This window comes from Talpa europaea, assembly GCF_964194135.1.
Source record: "Talpa europaea genome assembly, chromosome: 12".
Taxonomy (NCBI): domain Eukaryota; kingdom Metazoa; phylum Chordata; class Mammalia; order Eulipotyphla; family Talpidae; genus Talpa; species Talpa europaea.
In genome coordinates this window covers 49,271,239-49,292,883 of record NC_140079.1, presented here as the reverse complement: position 1 = coordinate 49,292,883, position 21,645 = coordinate 49,271,239, and the positions used below count along the sequence as shown (strand labels likewise).

Here is a 21,645-nt window from a genome sequence, read left to right as displayed (position 1 = left end):
TGTTTATTGTGTACACATACACACATTCTAATGTGGCCAGCGCTCTAGAAATACGTAAAACCTAATAAATTTAGAATTTTGCAATCATTTAGCAGGGCTGAGTATAATTATAAATAGCATTCTGCAATCTGAGAAAACGTTATTTTTCAAGAAAACTAATGGTATAAAACTTAAAACTTATTGGGGTTCACTTTATATTTGTTTATATTGTTTGATATATTGGGTTGTCAGAAAAGTCATGAACATATTTTTTCTTTGAAAATTAATCACTTTGGGTAAAAATCCATTTAATAGTTAAAAAAATTAACAGCTAAATGTTACTGAGCATCTTTAGTTATCTACTAACTTTAAGATTTCAAAATTAAAAATCTAAAAATATTATGGTTTTCTTTAAAATTTGCAAGTATAATTTTCCTCCAAATCATTGTATTTTTTTCACTTTTGGGATTATTTATTTCATTTGATATATATTATTGTTTTTCCAAAAACAATGAGGATTACAACAAAAGGATCATATCTAATAATGTATTTTCATATGCAGTGTACATATTCACATTTCAAAACAAAGAGAAGAAAAGTGCATATGTAGCTGGTAACATTTCAGAAAAGAGAGCAAACTCTGCAAAAGTGGCTATGAGGGAAGGGTTTGTGGGTGTAGCACCCTGAAGCCATTACTTAACCATTTACCGTTCAGCCAGCCTTCGCGCCTCTTCTGCCAAAAGAGTCATGTTGTTTGGGTCTCCTGTAGACTCTGGCTGAATAATTGACTGCAGAGGAAATAAACAAAGATTTATCTCAAAAGACTGAATAATCTACATTTAATAAAGCAAGTGTCAAAGTTAAATTTTTATTATTTGGCAAAAAGAATGCCTGTTAATGTTAGAGAAGGATAAAGGAAGTTGAAATTGCCTAGTGCCACGGAAGGAACAAAGCCAGAAAAAGGACCCTGATGTATCAGTAGATGTCTTTGGGTTTCTATCTAGTTCATGAAACTATTTCATGACAGCTATGAGCAATAACGCTCTCCCACTCCATGCTGAGAGACAAATAAAAAGATGCAAGTTAAAGTTAATTAAAGAAGCGCTCCACTGCCAGAGTTGCTGCAGATTACCAGGGGTCCTTGTGTCCACCTCAGATCATCACACACACTCACCACGTTGGCAACGGCCATCTTTGCTTTTTCAAGTTCTCTGGATGCGATTTCAATCAACTGCTCTGTGCTCTCTACCCGGGAACGTGCTTGTTCAGCCAAGTTTCCAGTCTCCTCAATGGTATTCCGGATATTCTGTAAACGGCTAATTTGGCTGGAAAGGGTGTTATTTACTTTCTGGAGGCGATCCATCAAATTCTGGTCCACATCTGCAATGGCAATGCAGAAGAAAGTTCACAAGTTGTCTGACAGGAGGACATATCACCTCACAAGGAATCCGAGGCACTGCTCATCTGGACTCTTCCAAACCCTGCAACTCTCCGACTACTGTCCCTGCGCCCACTGGGAGTGCTGGTCAATCTTTCCTGTGCCCAGCAGTACTACCACGGTTATACTTCTCACACTGTCTCCAACTCTTGCGCTGTCTGACCCTCTTTCTTACCCTCACTACAGCCTCAGTCTTATACAGTGATCGACAGAGAAGACAGCCCAGAAATGTTTGATGAAGACTGATTTAGACATCCTAGCACATGACAGATTTATTTATAAAAATCAATGTTGTTAAAGGCACAGCCAGACCTGACATATTCTACACTATGACACTTTTTCTAAACTAGGAAAAAAGTTTCTAAAGCAGCAGATGAAATATGACAAATTAAAATTCCATTTTATATTTTAAACTAAAGAGATGCTTGCCATCACTCCCTACCCCTGGCATATCCATGTCATTTTTTTCAAGCAAGGTTAAAAAGACGAGAGGTCTCAGTTAAGACCAATAAAGTTGAATACAGGTTTGGAAAATAGCAACTGGTAAGCAGTGCTACCAAATGCATGCGCAAAGCTGGTGTACAACACAACTGCTGCCTCACTATATGCAGTGGCCCTAAGCAGATCCCTTTAATAATCTAAAGATTGCGGATGCATTTCAGTCACAAGGTTACATAGGTCCCTTCCCTTTACACCCTCAAAAATAGGAGATATAGTTCTCTCTGGCCAGTTCTTTAGAAGAACAATAATATGTGAAAGGAGAATACAAAACTTATTATCCAATAAAAGAGAATAATTTTACAAAATCAGATGCCTTACAATTCCAAGTGTCTAATTGTAAGACTTAACTGTACCTTATATTCTCCTTTTGAATCTGCAGAACAAGTTTAAGCTACAAATGAATACTTAGGGATAGTTTTAAAAGATCAATCATTATGAAGATATTTTTATTCATGGCTAGTCTGAGCCTAAGGAGGAAAGGTCAGCCAGGAACTCCAGGAAGCAGGTCTAAGTGGACGTGGATGGAACCCTGGCCTCATTATATAATACTCCAAAGATATCAGTAGCAGCAGCCCACTATGCTCCTCACTGTCAGATGGCTCAAGGGGAGGTATGATGGCCATGGCTCCTATCACAGCTTCTGTCCAACAGAATCACCTGCTTGGGCAGAGGAAAGTAGGTAGACATTGTGGTCCAAGGGGAGACAGATGCGGTCGGGGCTGCATGGAGATGCCTGGTGCTTAGGCTGACGGTAGTGCAGGCAGGTCTCCCTCCCACATGCTGACGGTGCTGGCCCAGAACTGTGTGCCACACCCCACCTCTCAGGCAGAATAACTGGTACTTAAGAATAAACCCCACATGCAAGTCATCAATGTTAACAGTAGGTGTGAATTTGTTGTTTTAAGATGATACATTAATGAAATAACGTGTCAGACACTACTGCTGAAAAGTGAACATCCTCAAAAAAACCACTACTGTTTTGTAGATTATGAAACATTTAAATTCTTCTTCATCTATGCTAAAGACTTAAGATGTCTTAAGGTCTTAAGATGTAACAGCCACCACCAAAACAAAAAATAAAGAACACCTAAAGTTCACACAAGCTATTGACCTGTGGTTTTATTATTTCTAAATATTTGCCTCATTGACCAATTTCTGGATTTTCACATGAAAAAAAAAAAAAAAAACTATCCCAAACCAAATGCAACCAATGAATCCCTTCTCCAGTTCAGTAGCTTTATAAGATCAAAATTCTGTACGTTAGGGATATTTACATCAAGAAATCAGCAAATTCATTTAGTTTTTGTTGATCTGTATTTTGAAACAATCTAAATGGATACAGATTCACAAATCAATAATCGATAATCATTTCACAATATATGTATGCTGAGTCACACTGTACACTAAAGCTTATACATCTGTGCTATATGTCAATTCTAATTCAATAACGCAAAAAAGAAAACAGTGAAGTTGATCACCACAGTCCCAGTGTGTTTACTGTGAGTAGCCAAAAACACCAGGGCTTCAACCATGGGACAGCCCCAAGCAGAAGTGACGCCAGCGAGATGGTGACACCTCGATGAAGGTGCAGTACCTTACTCATCTTTCCACTGTTGGTGTTACTACAGGTAAGCAGTAAGTGTACAAAAGAACCTGTGCAAGTTTTAGAAAAAATCTTTATCCAGAGACTAAGAAGTGAAAACAAAATTTTAAAGTGCTCACATAAAAAGCAAATAAATGATTTAAAATAACTGACTTTCAAAGTTTTAAAAACAAGCTTTCTTTAAAGTCAATAAGGTACTTATTTTATTTCTTATTTAATTAAATGTGTCAGCCAGTTACACATCTGTATGACTCTGGGGTTACCTTTTTCCTCCTCCACATGGGCATGTGTTGCACTCACCCTGCACTCACCTCCTGTGCCAATGTTCTGTCCCCTTCCTTCCTATAACCCCTCTTCCCTGCACTGTTTCCCCGGTAACCAGTATATTTTTCACTGTCTAAGATTATTTTTGCTACATTTTTGCTAGTATATGGTTTCTGGTTATTTATATTCCACAAATAAGTGAAACCAGCTGTTATCTGTCCTTCATTTTCTTGACTTCAAGAAGGCATTTTAACATAAACAAACTGTTTTCTAAATCTTAAGTCAACCTCTTCTCTGCTTATTATCCCATCTCATCAGATAATGTACAGATGACTGAACTATTGAATTGCAAAGGACATTATGCATATAATATATAAAATGTATGCCTTCATATAACATTACCACCTTACGTGCTTATTAACTAGGTAATTTCATAATCTCTACTTTCATAATACTAAGTGTTACATTATTTGGTAGCTAGCTGTTCAATTCATAATTGAAGATCACAATTTTTCCCTATAAAATCCTTTTCAAAGAAATAAATCAGGGCATAAAATAAATACTCACTAGAATGATAAAAAAAAATCGAAGGTCAAGTTTTCTTCTTAAAGTAATGCATACTAGCAATGTATACCTGCAATGATTTTTTTAAAACTATTTAAAAATACATTGTAATGCAATCCTTATAATCAGGGAAATGCAAATCAAAACTACAATGAGATACCACCTTATACCAGTAAGAATGGCACATATCAAAAAAACTAGCAACAACAAATGTTGGCGAGGATGTGGTGAAAAAGGAACTCTCCTACATTGCTGATGGGTGTGTAAACTGGTCCAACCACTAAGGAAAGTTGTGTGGAGGTTCCTCAGTCTACTAAAAATGGAGCTACCATATGACCCAGCAATCCCACTCCTAGGGATCTACCCAAAGGACACAAAAACACTGATTTAAAAGACCACCTGTACCCCCATTTTACTGCAGCACTATTTAAAATAGGTAAAACCTGGAAACAACCCAAATGCCCAAAAATAGATGACTGGATCAAGAAGATGTGGTGATGTGCATCACACACACACACACACACACACACACACACACACACAATGGAATACTATTCAGCTATCAAACAAGATAAACTCATGCCATTTGCAGCAACGTGGATGGAGCTAAAAGGAATTATGCTCAGTGAAATAAGCTAGAAGGAAAAAAAATATTGGATGGTTTCACTTACAGGAGGAATATAGGGGAACCAAGTAAGACATCAGTGTAAAACAATAATAACAGCACAAAACACAACAAAGCAAAAACGGACAATTATAAATCAGAGACATACTGCAGGGGAGGAGGGAGAGGGATCAGAGAGAGGGACGGAGGAGCACAGGAGACTGAGGTGATGGTGCACGGGTGAACTGGTGAAGGAAATTCTGTGGGGACTATATCTCAGGGTGGGAGGAAGCAAATATTGTTTAAAAATGAACAATGATGTAAAATATATATAAATAAAAAATAGATAACATGCAGAAGTAAAATAAAATAAAATATGTTGTAATGGAACAGACTGATAAAATGCTTGAAATTTGTAAAAATACTGTAATAGCTTCAATGTGCTGGAGAATAATTTCATGTTTATTTTATCTTAAAACTTACCTTTGACATCCTGGGCCTCAAGAAGGAGGTTCATAGCCTCTCTCTCTGCTTGTTTGAGTCTATCCTCAAAGGCTTGATCCGTCACCACCTCATCCCCAGTTCCAAGGTTTGCTATGAGATTCTCTAATTCCTGGAGTTTCGCTCGATGATCAGCAACCTAAACATAATAAAGGAAGAAAAGGGAAAGTAGGAATACGAGTGTTCCTGAAGCACTGTACCTCCTGCTGGAAGATCAGCCACACCTGTAAATACCCAGGTCTACACACTCCCTGCATGTTTGCTGGTAAGTAGGTACTGGGTAAATTTTCTTTATTTCTTTGACTTCCAAAGAAAAAATGTCAGACTCATTCCTTTAACTTTAAACACCACATGCTGACAACTTCTCAGTTCTGACTGCTCCCTTGTGTTTCAGATTACTTGTTGACACCTCCACTGAGCTCTCTGATAGGCATCTCAACAGCATCCAAAATTATACTCTTTTCTCTTAACTCTATTCTTTCTGAGTCACATCCATCTCAATAAATAATGCCTTCAGCTGCCTAGAGTAAAAATCCCAATATCCATCCTTGATTCTTCTCTTTCCCTTTCCTTGCCCCTTTAATGCCCTGTACCCACACACACATCACATTTATCCAGCAATTCCACCATAGCTCCCCCACCCCAATCCTAACTATCATTCTTTCCATAGTAGTCACAATGTTCTTCTTATAAACACAAATAGGATCCCCTAGCTTAAAACTCTTTGGTGCAATTCCAGTGGACTTGGAATAAAACCTGTATTTCTTACTATGTTCAACAAGGTATGACACAGCTGTCTCCATCAACTTCTCCAGTCTTATCATGAACCACTCCCCCACTTAATTAGCAGGCTCCAAACACCCCCCAATTCCAAAGCCTTTGTACCCCACATTCCCTGTGCAGGAAGAGCCTTCCCTCCATCCCCTTCTCAGGGGCTTGCCCCTGCTTATCCTTATGATCTCATCTCATTTCCTTAGAGCCATAATAGAAAGTAGTTCTATTCTCTGTCTGTATTCTTTCTGGCAATGATTTCCTTACTTAATTCTTACTGTCTTTCAACCGGAACATAAGCCTTTGAGAACAGGGACCGTGTCTACCTTCTTTACCATTTTTTGTCCAGAAGTTAATGTGCAGGAAGTTCCCATTTGATGGCTAATGAATGAATGAATGCACTATGAACAGCTTACCTTGTCCTTTACCAGTCGGTAACAGGCTGGACATTCCTGGCATCCAGGCCAAGACCGATTGTAGAAATAGTTCTCTTCACACTGGTCACAGCGATTTCCCACAAAGCCTTCTTTGCATTCACAACGACCATCATCCTTGCACTGGAGTGAAAGAGACCCTTCAGGGTGACAGTCACAGGCTGCAGAACAGAGGGGAAAAAGGACACAACAAGGCAAAGAAGGAAGTCTTTTAGAGCAGACTGACATTGACAACTGACTGTACTGTCATTCAGCAGACATTTCTTGAGAAACAGGATTTTTTATGGGAATTTAAATGATTAGCAGTGCCTGGGAGCAAAGACAGAAAATTTTAAAACACCAGTCAGTTTCGAGTAAAAAGTGTATCCGTGCAATTGTATGGGGAATATAACCACAATGAAAATGCATACATTGTGCAAAGATGAAAAATGATGTAAGAATTATATAAAAGAAAACATTAAAAAAATAATAAATTTGCTGAATATTGGGGCCTCCCCGGTGGCGCAGTGGATTCAGCGTAGGACTGTGAAGCTAACCCGCAGACTCCGCCGGCCAGCCAGGGAGAATCCCATATGGCGAGACAGACCTCTCCTGTCTCACCCGCTCCTCCCCTCAGCAGTGCTTTCGTTTCATCTGCCTGTTCTGCTCCCCGCTCTGTCTCTGGTGAATCCTCTCACCCTCCCACACATCTGGCCTGTACCCCAGTTCTTGTATAAATAAATATTTAAAAGAAAAAAAAGTGTATCCTTTCAGATTACTTAATAATTAGAGAAACCAGCCTATTAAACAAATTAGTTTCCTTTTGTGCACTTTACAAATTCATCTCTTCATCTCACCATTGTTTTAATATTTTTCCCACTAAAACTAGAAGACCCAGTGCTCATGCTTATTTTGCATTAGCTGATAGTGTGTTTACTCACTTTGCTCTCTGAATTGAGTAAAAGGCAGTATGCTACATTCCACAGGAAAAAATGAAGGAATTCAGAAAGCAAAAGCCCAAACAGTTCTAAGCCTAATTCCAGGCAAGTGTTTATGCCAAGAAGCAGCAGATGTTTATACATGGCCACACCAAAAGGGCCCCCAGGGAAGGAAGCAACTGCAGCCAGTGAGTCAACCAGCTCATTGCCATCAGAGTCTCACAGCTTCTTTATCAGCCCTAAGAATGCGATCAATAAAAGGGTCTCCTCAAGCACAGGGGCAGAATTCAAAAATCAAAAGGAGACTTTTCTTTCTTTGGAAAAATGGAAGACCAGAAAAAGGAAGAATCAGAAACACCACAAATGACATAAACTAGGTTGTAAAGAAACCAGAGCAGCTCTCAGTCCCCAGAATTCTAGAAAAGCATAATACTTTGGCATCAAACAAAGCATCTATGAGGACTTAGGGATCACCCTGACTGTGAGCCAGGTGACTGGACTGAGTCTGTCCAAGTCCTTTCTGGATTATGGTTCCTACCAGAATTAGGGGAGACTTAGGTTTCTATGCCACCATCGCCCCTTACGTTTGCAGCCTTCAGGTCCGAACCCAAAGTGGTTGACCTCACAGCGCTCACACTGCTGTCCCGTGATGCCAGGCTGGCACTCACACTGGCCAGTGCGGATGTCACACTGCCCATTGGTGGAACCCAAAGCATGGCAGTCACACCTGAAAACAGAACACATGACATTTCCCAGGTTAGAAAAACAGTCCTGAGGCAAACCATTTTTTTCCTTTCCCACATAGGAGTGATGTATTTTGTATTAGAAAACCAAATGTTGTTTGGTTGTTAAGCCACTGAGGCTCAAGTAATTTTCACGTTTTATCCAGGACTTCCTTTTCTAATGTAACACCACACACACTATTATTCCAAGACTCAACCACTGCAGGTGGCTCTCCAACATGGAATCCCCAGAATGCAACCCTAGGGTCAGACTCTAAGCATCTCAGAGAGGACCCTGTTTTCTGTTTTTGAAGTTGCCCTGGTGATTCTGACTCAGCTAGAACCACGCACTTGATATTTTCTGCCATTAGCTCGAGTACAACATCCCACTACTCCTGTTGGGGTGCCTCACTGGTATTAAGTACTCAAATCACTCCTGAACAGAGGCAAGCCAACTATTGAAACATATAACCCATAAAAAATTCATCTATTACATTAACCACCCTCCACACATACTTCCACCAAAGACATCAGGTATCTTACCTCTCGCAGCCTTGCCCGCTCTGCAGGTTGTAGTACCCAGGGTCGCAGGCCCCACAGTCCCGGCCACTCACGTGAGGTTGACATTCACACTGCCCGGTCACGGGGTTACAGCCACTCTGCTGCCTTACGGTCCCGTAAGGGTTGCAGCTGCAGGCTAAGGCAGCAAGACAGAGATAGTAAAAGATGCACATCACCTGAGAGAAATAATTAACTATCCACACTACCAATTGGCTCTTGAGATTTGTGTTGTCCAACACAGACAGAGGGCACCAGTCCCTGTGGATACAGAGCACCTGAAATGTGGCTGGTTTGGACTGAGATGTGCTATAAAAACTTTGAAGAACTGATGTGAGGAAATAAAAACATATATTGCAATAATTTTTATAGGTAATTGTTGAAATGAAAGTAGTAAGCTGTATTAGGTTAAATAAAATACATTAGTAAATTTAATTTCTCTTGCTTTTCTATTTTAATGTGTCTGCTAGAAAACATTAAATAAGTGGTTTGTGCTAGCTGTCTATAAAATGGCCTTGCATTTGACTAAATTAACTGTAAAGCCCTAAAAACACGATGCCACGAATTTGCAAAACAAAAGAGTACAGTGATGACAGAATCTGGCCTGTGGCTGATTACCTTTGCATTTGTCGGCTGGATTGAGAGCCAGGGGATTTCCAAAAAATCCATCTTTGCATCGGTCACAATAGAAGCCAGCAGTGTTATAGATGCACTTCAGGCATTCTCCTGTCAAGCGGTTGCAATTTCCCACGGCATTGGGGTCGATGTTGCCATTGCACTGGCACAGGCGGCACAGCCTCACTGGGCCATTTCTGCCCAGAGGGTCTCCAAAGTAGCCATCATCACAGAGCTCACATCTCTTACCTGGGCATGAGACAATCTGATGTTATCAGAGAAAGGCCTTGGACATTTCTGGTGCTACTGGTTACAAAGAGTCTGCTGATAAATTACCACTGGTACAAAGAGTTGAGTCTAACCATCAGGCAACTTAGTACAGTGGACATGGCACCAGCTGAGCAGGGCAGAGGGCTGCATTGCAGTCCTGGCACTGTGCAAAACCAGCAGAATGGCCTTGGGGACACCTCCTTTCCATATTAGAAAGACCATACCTGGTATTCCTGCTTCACTTCAACAGTTCTGGGGATTCACTGAAATCATGCACTAAAAGTGCTTTGTAAATAAGCTACGCTCTGGTGTAGTAAACTCTTCAGCCCAGGGGATTGTACTTCCTATATGTTTGTTTTTGATGATGACATTAGAAAGATGAGGTGCCATTCTTGATGCTCTAACAACAAAGTGAGCAGGATGGTTCTCTTTGAAAATAAAAGGTATGTGTTAATCCTAGTGTGAGCATGTCAACAAGCACAGAATTCAGCATTTTAGAAGAGACCTTGGAACTCATCACAGGCCAGCTCCTATTATAGCCAAGGCCACAGAGAGGTTAAATAACTTGTCTATAACCAAGTATCTAGACGCCAGAGCTTTCTTTCCAGTACACTAAACTTACTGCTTCTCATCTTTCCTTTTCTATTTTGCCACCATTATTAGCTCAAGCTTGGTATCTCTGTAGTTGACAGGGCCTATGTGAGCCTAAAATTTCTGGAGAAGAAGAGAGCTGTTCATGTATTTATTCTATAAATACTTACTGAGCATCAACTATATTCCAGCACTGTTGTAGGTGATCAGGATGGTGTGGTGAACAAAGTACATAAAGTCTCTGTTCTCACAAAACCTATCCTGCTGTTGGGGAATCAATCCAGAGACATACATAAAAAAGATTACTTCAGAGGAAAATAAGTATAAGAAAGTTAAAACAGAACAACATGCTAGAGTCAGTGTGAGATGCTTTAGATTGGGTGGTTAGAGAAAGTATCTGTAAATAGGAGACATATGGGATGACCGTGGAAGATCAGAAGAAACCAGCCATGTTTTAGCAATGCAAGACAAACTTGTGGAAGCAGTAAAAGCCAACCTGTAGGTGACAAAAAGAAATTAAAGGGTTTAAAGTGCCCTGAGGTGCTATTGGAGGGTTTTAAAAAATACTGTGATCTGATTTGCAGTAAAAAGGATCATTCTGGCTGCCATGTGCAGATGGATGGCAGAGGAGCAGAATGAGATAGGAAGCCAATCAGAGAACTATTCCAGGTGAGAGGACAGTGGTGTGGAGAGCAGGCTGGTAACAGTGGAGGTAGTGAAAAAAGGTCAGATTCAAGGGAGAATCAGGAACACTTGCTGGCAATGACTTCAGCTTCAGCAGCTACATGGATTTTCACTGAAATGAGTATGATTGGGGAAGGAGCAGGATTAGATTAGAGAATGGGGGAGGGAATCGAAGACTTAGCTTGAATTTGCTTCAATCTGAGATTCCTTTAGCCAGCGCAATCAACATTTGAGCAAAAATAATTGGTACATTCAAATCAGTTAAGACTTGCAAAGAAGTTTCATAAAAGTAGCATCAGGTATGGACTATGTAGGGAAACCACAAGGAAGTGTAGCACCTGGAGAGGAAATGCAGGTTCCTGTTACCTGAGTCAGGGGGTGAAGGGAAGGAGCAGTTACCGGAACCTAAAGTCAAAGCTGTCTGCAGAAGGCCATCTGCCAGTTGCTGAGAATTTCAAGGTCATCAAGCGGTGAGGAACCCACAGGACCCTTCCAGGGGGCCTTGGAATAAATACCTGCCTTCCCCTCCTCCTCTTTGCTCTCGTGTGTGCTTGGCTGCTGCTGAACTCAGAGTCACCACCATTGGTGCTGTGCACACAGGTCTGGCCAGGTGGAGAGAGACTGAGAGTGGATGCAGAGGGGCGAATGGAAGGCCCTCCAGCCAAGTGGCGATGGCCAAGTAGGTACTGGGCACTCAGGAGGAGAGGTCAGAGTGGAAGATACAGACTTGGTGGTTATAGGTCCAGAGCAGCTTTTGAAGACAAAGGTGAGATCTGCTCACCTAAAGGGAACATATAAAGTAGATATGAAAGCCCCAGGCTGGGAAACAGCAGTGATCAAAGGATCCACGGAGGTAGGAGAAAACCAAAGAGAGTGAAGTGTGACAAAAAGCCAGAGGAGAAAATGTTTGGAGCAAAGTGAGAGGTCAGGTGGAGACTGAAAACTGAGCACAGCATTTGGCAGAGACCACTGACGTGACCAGACAGTGTGGCTGAGGGGGGCAAGAGAGGTACTATAACATTAAGAGAGGACAGGAAGTTAGGATCCTTCTTGTCTCAGATGTAAATTGTTACCAGATTCTCATCCAAGATCCTTATTCAGATTAGGATTAAAATGGTACTTGTTTTGCTGTTTCATCAGATAATTTAGTTATTCTAGATGTGATCCATATTTGAAAGTCCTGAAACTGTTTTGAATAAAACTTAGAAAACATCTGGTAGAAAACCTAAAACAGAGGTCACAGCAGCCCATGACAAGCTCTCCCACTAACACACTCTCTGTGGCTATTCCTCACCTACTCTTCACTCTCATCTAAGACACAGGCTCAAATCCAGCCGTACTATTATTATGATTTGGGTGGAGTCACACAACTTCTTTATGCCTTACTTTTCCTCCTCACACACCCCCAGAGGTGTGCTTCTCCCTTCCCGTTAGTTCTCTTGCCTGCACACCTTTATCTGAGCTAGCAAGCACAATGAATGAAAAGCATCCGTGTTTCCTGTCCATTTAAGCCCCTGAAGAGGTATCTTCCTTACTGATCTTTGTACTCCCAAAACCATGAACTCAAATTTATTGAAAAAGAATAGTAGTAGTAGCAATAATTTACCTCAAAAGACTATTTTAAAGAATAAATTAAATATAAAATCACACCAGCCATGAAGATCTCAGTGACTATCAGTAGTCATTCAAATTCTTTAATAGTCTTCCAACAAGGAAGAACAGTTCCAACAATTGCAATCTGCAATCTCTATTCATTTATTCAATAAATATTTGCATTTCTTCAATGAACACATTTGCCAACTACTACGTTTGGGTGTTAGGGATATAAAAGTGAAAAAAACCCCACAAAAATCCCTGCTCTCATGGAGCTTAAATTACAGGCGGCGAAACAGAAGGAGGAGACAGATAATAAACAAAAGAATAGCTATAAAAATATCAAGTGGCTAAAAGTACCATCAATAAAAATAATATAGGGATTATAGAATATAGGGGGAAAGGATGATGGCATTGTCCTTTTACAGGATTGATGCTATTTACTGCCTAACCAACATCTTCAAGAATTGCTACATACGGGTAGGTGATAACCAATGAAACAAATGTTTCACAGTAAGTGGGAGAGACATCTGGTTAATGACTAGTGAGTCATTATAGCATTAATCCATTATAACATTTTCCAAGATCTATTATAACGTATCCATTAAGTATCCCAGATAGTGTCAATTCACCGTTTACATTCTTTAGCATAGATATGAGAAGGTCTCCACAATGCTTGTTTAATTTTATAGTTCGAGTGTGTATGAAAGAAAGAAATGAGTGAAGGGATCTCTCAGCAAAACATCATGCAATGTCCTTCTAAGAGCAGGAACTGCCAGTGGGATGCTAACCACATGGTAAGAGCAGAGCAAAGGGTCTCAGAAACAAGGGGAGTGGGGCAGGGAAGGTTCATTGAGGAAAATCTGGGGATTTCAACCCAACCCCAGAATAGAGAGGCTCTGGCCAAAGAAAAGTGAGATTTGGGTAAGCAAAGTAGGGAAAGCACTCTGAAAAGAGACAACAGCATATGGCAGGGCAAGAGTCAGGCACACTGGGGGGACCACGAGAAGCCCAGGAAGGGCCCAGAACATGCCATGCTGGGTTGTGGGGAGTCAGGGATGGAGACGTCTGTGTGAGACTGGTAGACCATTGTTTAAAACAAGAGCAGAAAAGTGTCACAAATACAAAATTCTACACCAAGTTCTGTTCCTTTTTTATCAGCTCCTTAAGCAAATGATTCCCTCTCTCTGTGTCGCAATGCCCTTGTGCTTGGTGTGGGGTCAGAGGAGCAGTGGAAGGAAGGTGGAGAGTCCTGATGTTTCCCAACGACTACAATGTGTCTTGATGAGACACAGAGATACAGATTAATGAGTTCAATGCTTTGTTCTGATTTTCACTTATTTTCATGCCCTGTAGCAATATCGCTTGAACAAAAAGCTTGTGATGGAGCCAAGGATTTTATCAGAAGCCTGACCAGAACCTCTCTGTCTGCAGAAGGAGGGACCCGGTCTCCAGCAAGCATTGGCTCCTCTGGGTCAGCACAGGCAGTTCCTCATTTCATGTTCTTATCAAATAGAAACTCGGAGAACAGGAATGGAGGCCTATCCAAAGCTGCAAAGCTAGTCTCCCTACTCAATGCAGTGGACTCTCGTACACTAGAAGGTCTATTTAGAGAATCTAAAACTTATCACTTTACAACGAGAATCCCAGGAAAGCCCTAAACCTGAAAAATCAAGTTTGGCTCTCATTCTATGAGACAGAGTACACTGTAGTGACTATCATCTCTGGAGTCCATCCCTCTCCTGGGGGTAGACATCCCAGCTTCTCCAATAACAAGCTGTGTAGACTTGTCCATGTCACTCAGTGTCTCTGGGCCTCAGTTTTATTTGCTGTAACACGGGGGCAATAGCAAAACCTAGCGCAGAGAGTTGTGAGGGTTAATGAGACAGTACATGTAAAGAGCTTAGAAAAGTACTTGGCCATCAATATGCTAGCTTTTATCTGTATCCAGCATGCATTCTGGGAATCTCATACTAATCTGTGTCCTACAAAAGTCTTGCCTTCACAGAAACTGTAGTCATTGAACCAAACAAAAAGATCCCAAAGCCCCTCTTCCCAAGGTGCTCCTATGGATGGGCACTGCAAGTGGATGGGAAGAGCGCTCACCTGTGGTGCCAGTAGGACAATTGGTGCACACCACCTCCTTAGTCTTAGGCACAACAGCACAGCTCGAGCCCCCAGGACACGGGCAGGGCTGGCAATCAGAGGAAGTGCCCACGGTTGAATCTCCATAGAACCCATCGCTGCACTTCTCACAGTGGGGGCCATCTGTGTTGTCTCTGCAGTTACAAACACCTAGTGGGAGAATGGGTATCAGAAAGCAGGTGGGTGTACAAATAGAGGACAGTGAGCATTTCTTTCCCATCTGCGAAAGAGAACTGCGGTCCCTAGCAGCCACCAAACAGCACCTTCTCACCTGTCTCGGGGTCACAGGTCTCACTGTGCCCATTGCAGGTACAGAGCACGCACGGACTGTATGGCCCGAGACTTGGGGTTTCTCTTCTATAACCGGAGAGGCACATCTCACAAAACTGCCCTCCATAGCCCACAGGACAGGTGCAGGACTCCACCCACGTGGCAGGGACCCCAGGCCCAGGACGAGCACTCGCCAGGGTGACATCATCCAAATATCCAGCACCTGTATGTGGTGGGGGACAGAAAATCACTGAACTGGTTTCTGTTTTCCAAATCCTAATGAAAAGGCAATAATGCTAAAGAGTAAGCAGACCCAAAATCCCACAGGTGAGCAACCATCACTTTGAGGCATGTATGGAGATGATAACTAGGAAACAGCATTTAGAACAATCATGTGATACCTGGAGCAGAGTATCTGGGTTGCAAATTTACATTCTTAACAAACACACAGATTTGCTGGAGTTTCGTCTGCCCAATCATCAATGTGAATACTGAAAAGCACTGGGCAATAAGCTGAGGCAAAAAAAGGTAAGAACAAGAATGTGGGGGACAAAAAGTGTTTCAGTCTGTAGCCAGTAAGTGGTTTTTATTCTTCTGCTGTAAGCAGACACTGATTGTAGAGCTCAAGGACAAAGAAAAAGGAAAGCACCTGTCAACAAGTGACATTCAATTATATTTCTGCCCTGCATAAAACAGCAAAAATACATCAACATGGGGCCTCCCTGGTAGCGCAAGGGGTTAAGATGCAGCACTATGAAGCTATCCACAGCCACTGCAGCACGAGTTCGATCCCCGGCCAGGGAGCTACCCACATGGTGCAGCAGACTGCTCCTGACTTGCCTGCTGCTCCCCTCAGCAGTGTATTTCAGTAGATCCAACTGTTCTGCTCCCCACTCTGCCTCTGGTGAATCTTCTCACCCCCACACCTCTGGCCTGTACCCCAGTTCTTGTATGCATAAATAAATAAATCTTTTAATATAAATAAGTCAACAAGTTCTAGTACTAAAGTTAACCTCTGGCAAATACGTGATTATTCCAAAGCCATTATGCATATAGCCAATGCATTCTCATTTGTGGAAGAAAACTGAAATGATGCAAGTCTTAGATTGATGGTTCATCCCGCTGAACGGTGCACATGACAACATCAGCATGAAGGCCATGTGGAAGAGGCAGCCCTTGGTTATCACATTTCCCTTTAATTTCCATTCCCCTCTTGTCTCTTGCGGTCATATATTTCAAGTGTTATTCCCATGTTATGAAACATTACTTGATGTTTACATACTTAGCAATCGCCAACCCAAAACTGAAAGACATCTCTTCTCTTACTGCTTAAAATGGAGTTAACATCTATGTTTATGGTTTCTTTTCCCAGACAGGTGATGAGAAGCATCTCCATAGGTTAATGTGCTTCTAACTCTAAGCATTAAGTCTCCCCACCGTAAAACTTAAATATTTCTTCACCTTCTGATCACTTTCAAATCACCACAATCCAACTTTACTTTCAATTTCTTAAAAAAACACCAACAAGCCCCTCACTGAGGACTCCTTCTTATCACGTGATCCAAAAGCCAGTCATATTGCCATCTTCCTGAACCGGTCACTTGCTTCTGCTCCTTAAAATTCTTTTTTCTCTGTTCTTAACTGTGTTTTTAAAGCAAGTGTTATATAATTCTTTTTATCCCTTGAGTCTCAGGGCATCATCTTTAAGTATCTATGCTACCAGGACTGATTTTTCTTTTCTCTTTCTGTACTTTTGGTCATATTTCCAAGTTTAAAAATTACTGCCCATACACTGACAAACTTTTAATTCCACATCTTCAGTTCTAACTTCTTTTCCTTAATCTTAGATCCATGTTTCTAACTACGTAAAAGACTTTTTCATCTGGTAACAGAGGTAAATGAAAGATCAATGCATACAACATGCTGACACCAAACCATCAACATCCCCCAGGCAGGTTTGCCTTAAAAAAAAAAAAAAAAAAAAAAAGTAGAAAGAAAGAAAGAAAAAAACCTTTAAAGGGATATCTTAAAACAGTTTTTCTTATCTAAAATTGTAACAAATGTTCATTCCATAATTTAAAGTTTTCTTGACAATGGTTAAATTATCAAGACTTTTATAATTACATATTAATAAGTACAAAAAAATGAAGCAGCTTGAACCAGTAGAATGGTTAAAAGAATCTACATGCGATAGACCTATTATCAAATCATACCATTTACTAATTTTAGCAAAATTTCTTCAGGTCCTTGAAAGCAGATAAACCATCTCAGTGTTACAGTGATAAACTGCATTATCATAGATCCTTCTATCTGTATGTTTTTTTTAAAAAAAGATTTATTTATTTATGCATACAAGAGCTGGGGTGCGGGGGGTGATAGGATTCACTAGAGACAGAGTGGGGAGTAGAATGGGCAGATTGACTGAAATACACTGCTGACGGGAGCAGCAAGCGAGACAGGAGAGGTCTGCTGTGCCATGTGGGTCAGTTCCCTGGCCAGGGATCGAACTCATGCTACAGTAGCTGCAGACTGCTTCACAGTGTTGATGCTTAATCCCCTGTACCACCAGGGAGGCCTCCTTCCAGCTATATGTTTTAAAGCAATTCTCCCAAACTATATCATAACTTACTTCTTTCACTATATGTCCCACGGATCTTGATAGAGGTCAAATTGTTTAGGAGCTTCTGAAACTCAAAAGGGGTAAGAGCAGGCCTCCAAGGGTAATCTGTTGCTTCATGGAGCCTGGAGAGAGAGAAAGGGCCACATCAACTTCTGTAAGGACAGTTCTAGAAACTGAGAAAGCATTCATTTCTTCTTCATTTACGGCACCAAGGATGCAATGCTCCAACTATCTAACTTAATGAAAAGTGAGTATTATCGGACAGTCAATTGGAAAGGTTATAGGTAATCAAAAGGATTTCTGCAAAGTCTTCTTGATAAGCCAGATGTTTCTCTTCAACATCCATTTTGAGGTTAGATAAGTTGAGATAAAGAAACCATTTTTCATCCTTTTGTTCAACTCAGATTTCACAAAAAATGGCTGCCCCTACCTGAAGATGTATTTCACTGTAGTCTCGCTAGGGTAGGAGTTGCTCTGAGCGATCAAGGGCACAGACACTCTCAGGCCAGCTCCTTCAAGCACCACATCTTCTGCAGAGAGGCGAGTGTCTCGCCTGTCCACTCGAAAGGAGAAGGAGAAGTTCTGCCCATAACTCAGCACCTGTTTGCCCAAGAACTTTGCTGGATGCAAACACAACAATGGTGTGCAAGAATGTGAGAATGAGACCACCAAGAGCACACACCTAGCCAGATCACTTTCTTGCTTCACTTACCAGGAGCAATGAAGTACCTAGGAAAGTAGCTATCTGAGATGACAGAGATATCTTGCCTCTCTGCAGACCACTCAAGTAATGCTTCAGAACCGTCCCTCTGTTCTGCATGCCACCCATCCTCATCTGCAAGTAGGAGGCAGAGATTAAAACATAAGTGCCACTACACTGTACATGCCCTGAATTCAATGAGTCCTCTATACACCACGAAAACATAGAAAGTCATCAATAAAAGTTTTTGAATAAATGAATGCTGTAATAGTATTTATATATGCTATAACCGTCAAACTATATTTTGTTTTATTTTATGTAACATTTGTACGCACTATGGAAAACTCTAAGAACATAGGTATCTTTTCATTAAATTAATTAAAAAGCAAAAATAGAAAGTCATACACTTTTAAAAGTCATACACATTAAAAAACATGAAGTATTATTACTATAAAAAAACCCTCAAAGAGTTACTAACTCAAAAAACTACTGTTAAGTCTAGTCTGACAATTCTAGGAGATGGAAGGAAGGTCAAAATTACCAATCTGAAAGTTAGAGGTTATAGAATAAGTGCTGTAGCCCACAGCATTTGTACAGACAGACGAATGCCCAAAGCAGAAGCAGGGTGTGCAACCCCTTGGATTTGATGATTCCAGATTAAAAAATCCAGGTTTGCATCTGAAAAAGATTAAGACACAATCAGCCATTTTAGTACTTGAAATGTGATAACAGGGAAAACACAAAATAGGTAGAGAAAGATGAGCTACCTCTCACAATTGAAGCCTTCCACATTGTCTTTGCAAACACATCTTCCTGTTTCAACATTACATTCATCAGTGCTGCCAGAAGGATCACAAGCGCAAGGTCTGTCCAAGAGAAAATGAATAAAAACAATGAGCGAAGAGTAGGAAGGAAAAGAAATTGGACATAAAGTCAATCATTTGGTTTTACATGTGTAGGGTAAGGTAAAAGTATCTGGCTTTTCTGCCCTCCCACCATTAGGATAGAGGAGGGAACCCTGTTATAAGGCGGCATCACAGGGACACCAGCAGAAGCCGAGAAAGAAGCAGAGAAGCCGAGAATCAGAGCCATGAGAAGAGCAGAGAGAACATGAGAGAACGCTGCAGAGCCTAGACAGAATGAAGACTTGCTGGGGGCTGGGAGGCCTGCCAGCCTCCCGCCCCCCAGCACCCTACCTGCCATGTACCCGGTAAATACCAATAAAAGCCTGCAAAAGCTACTGAGGGTTCCAGGACTACTCCTTTACCAGGTCTGCTGGATCATAGAAAACCTGCCCTGTGTCCATTCCTTCCTGTCTTACAACATGTTAATAGATTCTTTTTTTAAAAGAGTAAGAGCAAATGTGAATCCTAAAGTCAATTTTATATTTGGATTCAGTTTCAATCAAGGTTACTCACTGCATTTAGATATTTGCACAAACCAATTCTGGGTCATCATTATGAAAACTTTCTATTGCTGCAGATAAGTCACAAGATACTGTTATTATGAATCAAGTACATTAGATTCTGCCCCTTTTGTTCAGCTTTGGGACAATCTTACCTGCATCCTGCCTCAGTGAGAGAATGGTACCCAGGCTGGCAGCGGTCGCACTTATCACCCATCACTCCTGGCTTACAGCTGCATCTGCCGTAGCTATCACACTGTGTGCTCAGAGAACCTGAAATTTAGAGAGCTTGTCAATCACCAGAGACATGTAAAATTAATGTGTCAAAGAAAGAAGACTGGCAATTAAAAACAACAAAAAACGGGCCTCCCCCGGTGGCGCAGTGGTTGAGTGCTGGGCTTCAAAGCTGCCCGCAGCCTCTGCAGCACCGGTTCGATCCCTGGCTGCCGGCGAGGGTCCCACATGGCGCGCAGACCTCTCCTGCCACGCCCGCTGCTCCCCTCAGCAGTGTAATTCGTCCATCTGCCTGTTCTGCTCCCCGCTCTGGCTCTGGTGAATTCTCTCACCCTCCCGCGCTTCTGACTATACCCAGTGCTTATATAAATAAGTAAGTAAATCTTTAAAAAAAAAAACCAAAAAAACAACACCTGAAAACCAACATGAAATCTCTAGATGGTTACAGAGAGAATAAGGATCAGGTTTTAAATCAGAACTCCTCCTTTCAAGTCATGATACCTGAACTTTCCACATCTATACCCAAAGGTGAACTCAAAGTAGCTAAAGTCCTTTAGTTACAATATTCGGGATTCATAAAGTTGAAAACACTAGCAAATCACTCTGCACCTGATGATAAACTTCATCCTAGACCAGTCACTTTGCTGGGGTCAAGCACAGCCTCCCTAAGCCCCATGTTGAGAAGTCAAGTATATATCGGCATCAACAATAAAAACAAAGGTCAAACTCTTCAAAAAAGATTAAGGGTGCTCCACATCTCTGAATACACATCAACATGCTAGCAAAGTTCAGCTCCCTAAAGAGCTTAAACTAAATAAAATCATTAACAAGGAAGAGCTCACTAAGCAGCTAACCTTCTACAGTCAAAGTTCAAAGGGTCTCTGTGATCTTGTTGCTAATTATTTACAAATCATTACTCAGGCCAAGCCACATTTTTAGACACACCAGAAAATCATCTGAAAATTTAACCTGATTAAAGAGAGTGGAGGGTGGGGGGCGGTCAGGCAGACCTAGAATCAGGATGTGTTATGATAAGGCACACACTTCTGTACTTAAACGATGCCAGTGCCTAGAAACTGCACCCCAAACTTTATATTCTGAGGGCACAGGAAACATTTGTTTTTCAATTCATCAGGCTGCAGCAGAGCCTGCCTGTCACTTACCCACAGGACTACAGTGGCACGGAGAGCAGGCTTCATGGTTTCCAAGGCGGAAGAAATTCTCCCGGCACCTCTCACAGTTGGCACCATCTGTGTTACCCTGACAGTTGGTGCAGTGGCCCCCGTGGCCAGTGGAACGATACAGCTCAGGGTCAAAGTAGCATTCCTGTGATCGCCCATTGCAGTCGCAGGCTATCAGTGCAAGAACAGCATATGCATTAAAACAGTCCATGTTCCTTCATGAAGATGTTTATTTTATTTATTTTAATTAAATTTTTTAATTTTTTTACATCATTGTTCATTTTTAAACAATATTTGATTCCCCCCACCCCCTCAGGTGGAGTCCCCATAGAGTTTCCTTCCCCAATGCACCCGTGCACCATCACCCTTAGTCCCCTGTGCTCCTCCCTCTACTTTCCGATCCCTCTCCCTCCTTCTCGCCTGCAGGATGTCTCTGATTTATAAATGTCTGTTTTTGCTTTGTTGGGTTTTGTACTATTAT

General features: G+C 41.4%; 1 protein-coding gene across 1 annotated transcript in view; it reads right to left on the bottom strand.

Moving 5' to 3' along the window:
- LAMC1 (laminin subunit gamma 1) overlaps positions 1-21,645 on the bottom strand; it is a gene marked incomplete at both ends in the record, with an annotated part of 121,446 nt that overhangs the window by 10,026 nt on the left and 89,775 nt on the right. Inside the window, 16 exons of the mRNA XM_084250999.1 lie at positions 688-767; positions 1,154-1,359; positions 5,437-5,593; positions 6,642-6,820; positions 8,161-8,303; positions 8,842-8,995; positions 9,475-9,720; positions 14,716-14,904; positions 15,026-15,247; positions 17,654-17,766; positions 18,075-18,264; positions 18,357-18,479; positions 18,886-19,022; positions 19,112-19,210; positions 19,905-20,022; positions 21,147-21,335. Of these exons, the coding sequence (XP_084107125.1) occupies positions 688-767; positions 1,154-1,359; positions 5,437-5,593; positions 6,642-6,820; positions 8,161-8,303; positions 8,842-8,995; positions 9,475-9,720; positions 14,716-14,904; positions 15,026-15,247; positions 17,654-17,766; positions 18,075-18,264; positions 18,357-18,479; positions 18,886-19,022; positions 19,112-19,210; positions 19,905-20,022; positions 21,147-21,335 (2,545 nt within the window). The remainder of the gene's footprint in view (positions 1-687; positions 768-1,153; positions 1,360-5,436; positions 5,594-6,641; positions 6,821-8,160; positions 8,304-8,841; positions 8,996-9,474; positions 9,721-14,715; positions 14,905-15,025; positions 15,248-17,653; positions 17,767-18,074; positions 18,265-18,356; positions 18,480-18,885; positions 19,023-19,111; positions 19,211-19,904; positions 20,023-21,146; positions 21,336-21,645) is intronic.